The 8,318-nt window shown below is 39.8% G+C and overlaps 1 protein-coding gene across 2 annotated transcripts in view; it reads left to right on the top strand.

Annotated features, from left to right (window-relative positions):
• Positions 1-1,007: 1,007 nt before the first annotated feature.
• Positions 1,008-8,318, top strand: part of LOC129769684 (protocadherin-like wing polarity protein stan) — a 65,358-nt gene continuing 58,047 nt past the window's right edge. For both annotated transcript variants that reach the window (XR_008741943.1, XM_055772095.1), the window contains exon 1: positions 1,008-2,074. Coding sequence is in view for 1 of the 2 variants with exons in the window: in XM_055772095.1 (XP_055628070.1) it covers positions 1,792-2,074 (283 nt within the window). In the remaining variant the exon portion in view is untranslated. The remainder of the gene's footprint in view (positions 2,075-8,318) is intronic.

Genomic DNA, 8,318 nt, shown 5'->3' with positions numbered 1-8,318 from the left:
TAATTAGCGTCAGTTCAAAGTAGAGATTTGACCATAGGCATAAATCGATTTCATTCATCAAATATCACCCTCTATCACAACTTAAAATATTTGTGATGGCATGTAAATGTTATGATGTTATGTAAATATAATGCAACTTCACGAAATCTCGTAAGAATTAATTTGCATGAAAAATAATATACCCACTAAAATACCCACAAATAAACCCTACTGCTTACTTCAGATATAAGACCTTGTCAAATTTTCGAAAAAATAAGGTGGTTTAAAAAATCGATAATTTTTTATTGAAATAACTTGCCGATGTGTGGTTCTAATACGGTTACACGGCATGTAACAAATCGAAAGATTAATCAATTGTTCTCGCAGAGTGATTCAAAGCACAAAATTCAGCATCAGCATCCAATACAATATCTAGCCTCTGAGAGTCAGTAACTGTTTGAAGAAACTCAGCGAATGAATGCCTTTTATCGCCGATTCCCAATCGATTTGTGTTGTGTTCACATTAGGGCGTCAACTTTCTATCTCGACGACAATGTCTCCTCAAGTTTTTCATTAAAATAATTCAAGGACTCATTTAATTTTCGTCTGAGTAATCAAATTCATAGACATTCTTTTTTCAATGTCTAAGCTACAAGTGAAATTATTAATCGCAGCTTTATCAACGTATGTTCTCAATAGTTCAATAAACCAATAATTAATAATTATGAATGTGATTTCCGAATTGTGCCCGCAAAGTGATCGAAAACATAAACAAAAACAAAACTCCAAGATCAGCATCCGATCAACTATTGGCTCCGCGAGAGTGAGTAACTGTTTGAAGAAACTCATCGAAGACAATCCGTTTCGATTGCGTCTCAACGGACCCGAGCGGAGACAACCCGCGCGCCATGCTAACCCAAACAAAACAAAAAAACGTCTTACCTGTTCGTGTGGTTCATGCTCTCTGTGTCTTACGCTCACCTTAAGTCAAGAGCACCTTCCACCGCTGGACTCAATCGGTGAGCAACCTTTACCGCGATAAGACGTTCTGTTGCTGCCGAACCGTTACCGCGACAGAGCATAGGTACAGCATACATCTTTTTCCCAGGCCAGTGATACAAGAGAAAAAGTAGAAGAAAGGTCTTTCGCCGACTCGGAGTCTCGAAGGGGGATGTGAAGGAGAAGTGTGTGGTTTTTTTTGTGGGCTCTCGGATCGAACCGTGTGTTGTTTTACGTTTCGTCGCTTGGAATGCGTTCGGAAATTTTGTGTTGTCCTAATTTCACAGCGGATTATGTTTTGCATCTGAACTGATGCAACTGAATGAATAATTTCTCGTCCCGATGACCTGAGAAGTAGATGAAATCATCCGTTAGTGAGTGTATATGTGCTTGCAGGATACAAATATTGTGGATATAAATTGTACATCATTAAAATATCAGTGGTAGTTTTGTCTGAAATTTAAATTGGTATTGTGCAACTTATGGTCCATAAAGGTGGATGAAAATCAAATCTTTCTGCTGTAAATACGGAGAGCAGAAAAAAATTGTGCAACGTAAACGGGCTTGTTGTGTCCAAGTGGCATTTGTGTTAGTGTTCAACTCAAAAGGGAAGACAGCCGTTTTATAGTTGGTGGATAGCTGGATATAAGAAAATGACCATTGAATAGGCAAAAAATGGCTTAGAGAGGTCACTCTGGGCTCGCGATTTCCTCTCACAGTTCGCAGAGTTGCCGTGTGAGAAAGTGTTTGATTTATGTATATATTGGTCATAGTTTCGTTGATGAACAACTCGTGAGAAACCACGAACTGGTGATGAAGCAGAAAACGTCACCGCAGTCCAACGTTCTTCGCGAAATCAGAGGCGAAAAAATACACACACGTGATATGTCGGAGAGATCGAAAGAAACGCATCGGAGGAGGATGCTCAATCCACAACTGGTTTTCGCGACGGCAGCCACTCTGCTGGTTCTAGTCCAACCGGTTGCATGCCAGATCATCAACCGAACGCCGCACTTTATTCCTGGCACTGGGGATATGTCTCGATTTAGTCTGTCGGAAAACACTCCGGTTGGCAGTGTTGTCTACCAGCTGAGAGGTAAGCACTATGTTGAAATTGTTAATTCACTTTTGTTTTCTCGCAATCGTCTCTTGGGCAGTCGATCCAGAATCTACCTCACACACCTGCCATGTTCGGTCCGTTCCGGTTCGATTCCTTTCGCAGGGGCTAGGGGTTTAACCTGCGTTTCCACTTGCCTTTTTATTTTTAATTGCTTGCTATCTTCAAGTTTTTGTTTTCGACATATGGGTATATTATATATTTTGCTGTGTCAGTTTCGTGCGACTGGAATGGTTGTTATGTTTTGATGATTTTTAGACCTTCTACGTTAAAAAAACTAAACGGATCTAAACGCAAAAAACCACGATAAAATTATCTGTCGCCAAATATTTACTCTCAGCAGCCAGCAAGGAATACCGAAAGTACAATCGTTTCCTTTACAAAAGGTGTACTAGGTGTACGGTGTATGTGTACGTATTCAGGACAATCTACGGCGTAATCTAAGGCAGTTCTGGTTGTTCGTCAAAACAAAAAAGAAGGAGGATGGAATACCATTGGAAATCCACCTGGGCAACAGAATTGCCTGTACCCCATTTGAAAAATGCAAACTCCTGGCCTAGCAATTCAGAAGTGTTTCAACGATCGCTCCACTTCGTCGATCCAGATTGGAGATGCGATAAGGGATATTCCCAGAGACATTTTCGATCTTAACATCATTACGATTTCATCAGCCTGTGTCGAATCTGCCATCAAAAAACTGAAATTTTCCAACGCTGCTGGTCCTGACGGAATTTCCTTCTGCGTACTGAAGAACTGCTCTTCTGAGCTTGTATTACCGCAGTCTAAACTGTTCAATATCTCGGTACAGCAGAGGGTGTTTCCAACACGTTGGAAATATTCATTTATGTTTCCTGTTCACAAGAAAGGTGACAAGCAGAATGTCGAAAATTATCGAGGGATCACATCGCTTAACGCCTGTTCAAAATTATTCGAGATCATTATCAACGACATTATTTTCTTGCTGCAAAAACTATATTTCTGCTGATGAACACGGTTTCCATCCAAAGAGATCAACGAATCTTGTTCCTTTCGTTTCGATTTGCCTCAGGGGCGCATTGTGGATGCTGTGTACACCGATCTCTAGGCTGCTTTCTATAGGGTTGATCACAACATACCGCTTGCCAAACTCGAGAAGCTTGGTGTATCTCCAAGGCTCACTCGTTGGTTCAGGCCGTAACTTACCAATCGAAAACTGTGTGTGAGAATTGGAACGGATATCTCGGAAAACTTCACTAACAGCTCCGGAGTACCTCAAGGCAGCCATTGCTATTTTCTATATTCTTGAACGAGATTGGACTGATCCTCCCAATTGGTAGTCGATCGTTCTATGCGGATGACGTTAAACTTTTTATGATAGTTCGAGAAATGGCTGATTGCCTGCGACTACAGCACCTGCTAAACAGTTTCGGTGAGTGTTGCCTAAGAAATTTCCTTTCACTGAGTGTACAAAAATGCTGCGTCATTACATTTCACCGAAAACTCAAGCCGATAACATTTACATACTTGATCGATTTTCATCCTTTGCTACGCGTAGAGAAAATACGTGATCTTGGAATTACGCTTGAATCAACTTTAAAATTCAAGCCGCATTACTCGGACATAATATCCAAGGCTAATAAGCTTCTCGGATTCATCTTCAAAATTTAGAGATCCCACTTGCCTGAAAGCATAATTCTGCGCGCTTGTTCGGTCGGTTCTGTGTTGGTTTGGTGTCCCTATCAAGCATTGTGGGTTGATAGGATCGAATCAATTCAGAGAAAATTCGTCCGTTATGCCTTACGTCATCTCCCATGGAATGATCCAATCAATCTTCCACCCTACGACATGTTAAAAAGATCTTTAATTGCATCTTTGGAAACTCATGTCTCCCAAAACTTGAATGCAGTTTTTTACAATTGAATATACTGGTTTTCGAAATAATTGGCCAAATGTTTTACAAAAAAGTGTTTTTTCAATGTTTTGAAATTTAATGATTTTTTTTAATTTTGAAATTGAATGAAATTAAAACAGACCAAAGAGTAGAACATTTTTTTCGATGTGGGTAATATGGACATATTTTTGTTATCTACGAAACGTACAAGTTTATCGCTCGTGAGAGGAATAATTTTTTTCCACCAAGCTCTGAACTCATCACGAGTGCTCGTTAAATCATGAAAAAAAAACCAATTAATCCACCTAGAAGTGATATTGCGCTTTCCAGCAGTATGAAAGGATAGACCCTCGACTATTTTGCTCAGACAGCTTCTAGACAGTCCACCTGTAGCCATTTGATTTTCGTTTATAGACGCAGGACATTCCTTAGGAATAGAATAAACATACTTTTCACAGTCCATCTCACGCCCACTGGTAACTGTCCGTTTTACCCCTACCATTACAAGTTTTTCAATAATTCAAATTTTCTGCTCACAAAAATTTTTAACTCACAAACCGAAATATAACCATAAGCGAATTGAATTTTGAAATTGAACCACTCAAAATAATTAATAATAAACCCGCAGAAAGAACATCTACAAGCGGAACCATGTTTGATTTTCGATTTTCGGTTCCCTTTTTTAATTTTGATCAGTATTCATTGCCATAGAGTGGTTTAAATATTATAGAATAACATGTAGAAGGGTTTCTCACTAACATAAATTTGAAATTCATAATGTGACTATACAAATCAACCACCTATCCATCTTACTCCCACTGGCCGTCTTACCCGCACCTCGCCTAATTTCTCTCTCTGATAAAGACTCTAACTTCCATTACAATGATGAAATGGTGTCGGGATGAACTTTTTTGAGTGATTCGGGTTGATTTATTATTGTAAATTTGGAACAGTTGTTCAAAAGTTCGGATATATTTCTTGATGTTCCTTGGCCGGAATTTTCTTGAACTTGAATATTTTGGACAATGACAATTTGGGTGCGACAATATTTGCCGTGAGTAAAGAACCGTAGAGCCCAAGGATAGTGAGGGTCCCCCTAGGAATCCCTATGACATCGGGAGAACACCTCTTCAGCACTTTATATCTATATAATAATAATATCTCTTTATTTGTTTATTTATTTATTTATTATAAGTAATACTGGTTACTTATTGACCCAAAAACTTGTTCCAATAGCTCAAAACAGCTTCGAAACCAAACTATCTATACAAAAATCTATAAATATGAGTACCTGCTTGAAAGAACATTCTCTTCTTTAGAGTGGCGTTAACGTTCCCTGTGGAACTTTTGCCGTCTCAACGAATGCATTAACTAGCGTCATTTATTAATACTTAGTTGAGATTTTTTAAGCCAATTAACACGCCTTGAATGTATTCCGAGGGGCAAGCTCTTGAATACGCGTGACCACAGTGCAAGTCGAAGGAAATTTCTTTGACGAAAAATCCCCCGGCCAAAACGGTAATCGAACCCGAACACCCGGCATGATAATGTGAGACGCTAACCACTCGGCCACGGGTGCACAACAAAGGTACATCTTAGTCAGAATTTTCCGATGCATAGCGTTGGCTGTCACTGGAAGTTCTCTAAATATTGTGCTCGCCCTGACCAACCTAAAAATCAAATCAAAGCGTAAAAAGAATATTCAAATCAAAGCGTAAAAAGAATATTTAATAGGGCTTACGACGTTGGATGTCATACCGTGGAGATTGTACGAATTGTTGATTTTATGCTTCATCGAATGGATAACGGTAGTGATGGACAAATACATGATCGCCTGGAACATGTGTGTATTTTTTTTTTATTAATTCGTTTATTTTTACAGGCTCAGTTACTTAAGTTTAAACGAGCCGAATTCTTAAATATAATTTTAAAACTGGTGGTGGAATACCGATTACTCGCGGTGTACTCGAGTTTAGAAGGGTGACATATTTTTAGGAGAAGGATGGGATATAAGGAAATTGTAACAATGTTGATGAACACTCATTTCTTGAATCTATTCGTATATCTATAGTGTATTTACATTTCAACTTATTCTACTATTTATAGCAAGGGGACGAATTACCCGCAAAGGAAGGAAAGGAGGGTATAAGGATGTAGGGACAATCACACACGAAGATCTATAGCTTTAAGGAAAACATATATATGGGACATGTAATCAAGGTCTAACCGAGCCAACACATATATCACCGGCACATTGGGCTGTCTTCCTCGGGCCCGAAGGGAGTTTTCTAAATTCGATCTGGCGACCATATACACCTCGCACGACCAAACAATGTGCTCGATGTCGTGATAATCTTGGCCACAAACGCAGAGATTGCTGCTGGCAAGATTGAAACGGAAGAGTAGTGGATCTAACGAACAGTGATTGGACATGAGTCGGGAGAAGGTGCGAATAAAGTCCCGACTCAAGTCCAGACTTTTGAACCACGGTTTGAGGCTAACCTTAGGGATAATCGAGTGAAACCACCGGCCCAATTCATCTTCATTCCACTTGCGTTGCCAGTTAGCGATGGTATTTTTGCGGACTAAAGAATAAAATTCATTGAAGGCGATTTGACGCTGATAAATATCGCCTTCAATTGCACCTACCTTTGCCAATGAGTCAGCCCCCTCATTACCCAGAATTGAGCAATGTGAAGGGACCCAGACAAAGGTAATGACATAACAGCGTCTGGATAAAGCACTCAAAATTTCTCGTATTCTCTCAAGGAAGTACGGCGAGTGCTTTTCCGGCCTCAGTGAACGGATAGCTTCGACAGAGCTAAGACTATCCGTTACAATGTAATAGTGTTCAACAGGTCGTGAGGCGACGCTGTCCAGCGCCCAGTATATCGCTGCCAATTCAGCAATATATACCGAGCAAGGATTCTGAAGACTGTGTGAGGTGCTAAAAAATACGTTGAACACTCCAAATCCTGTGGACTCATTCATAGAGGACCCATCAGTAAAGTACATATTATCACAATTGATACGCCCATACTTTGCATTGAAGATCGTAAGAACGAACCCCAATCTAAAATAATCTGGATTTTCATGGATTTTCTCCTTCATGAACAGATCGAAATGTACAGAGGAATTGATGTAGTCAGGAAAACAGACACGGTTGGGAATATACGAAGAAGGAACAACCTGCATAGAGGTGAATTCATGATATGAACTCATGAATCCAGAATGAAAATTTAGCTCGATCAATTGCTCAAGATTTCCGATCACCAATGGATTCATAACCTTACACCGAATGAGGAACTGAAGAGATAATAAATTGAAGCGATCTTTTAGTGGGAGTACGCCTGCCAAAACCTCGAGACTCATGGTATGCGTTGAGGGCATACATCCCAACGCAATACGGAGACAAAGATACTGAATTCGCTCGAGTTTAATGAGGTGTGTTTTGGCAGCTGATTGAAAACAGAAACTGCCATACTCCATCACTAAGAGAATAGTTGTTCGATACAACATAATAAGATCTTCGGGATGGGCTCCCCACCAGGTGCCGGTAATTGTACGGAGAAAGTTTATTCTTTGTTGACATTTTTACTCAGATACCTAATATGAGCCCCCCAAGTACATTTGGAGTCGAACCAAACCTCAAGATACTTGAATGACATAGCATGAGTGATCGGTTTACCCAAAAGTTGAAGCTTTGGTTTTGCTGGTCTATGCTTCCTAGAAAAAACCACCATCTCTGTTTTCTCCGTGGAGAATTCGATCCCTATCCCAATGGCCCAGGTTGAAAAATTGTTCAAAGTATCTTGTAAGGGTCCTTGCAGGTCGGATTCGTTTGATCCTACGACAGACACCACTCCATCATCTGCAAGTTGTCTTAGGCTGCAATTTTGTGTAAGGCAATTGTCGATGTCGCTTACATAGAAGTTGTACAAAAGGGGGCTTAAAACTTGTGTGTAGTTCGAGGAAAATTTCGCGATGCATACTGAGTGCGTTACGTGTATTCTTCTCGCGAGAAAAATAATGAATTTTGAATCACCCATCTTCAACTGCGCCCACAAAACAACGCAAACCCATCTAAAACCCACTAAAACTTTCGACTAAGGAGTTAATTATGAAATTTCGATGCGTTCTAAAAATCTATCTTATATTTATTCTTGGTTGGAGGGAGCTTTTGTGAATTCAGAAGTGTGTTTGAATCTATTGAACTATCTAACTAACCCGTCTTACAATTAATTTGATAATCTACTCAAATTGCTTCATGAAGCGTTCGCGCTCCTCACTCAGTCAAAGCATTCATTTATCGACCAACGTCATTCCTATCAAATATTTGTATCGAAGAGTTTT

Source organism: Toxorhynchites rutilus, chromosome 2 (genome assembly GCF_029784135.1).
Source record: "Toxorhynchites rutilus septentrionalis strain SRP chromosome 2, ASM2978413v1, whole genome shotgun sequence".
In the NCBI taxonomy this organism is placed as follows: domain Eukaryota; kingdom Metazoa; phylum Arthropoda; class Insecta; order Diptera; family Culicidae; genus Toxorhynchites; species Toxorhynchites rutilus.
Note: the sequence above shows the minus strand (reverse complement) of the source record. Positions and strands in the feature narration are given on the sequence as shown.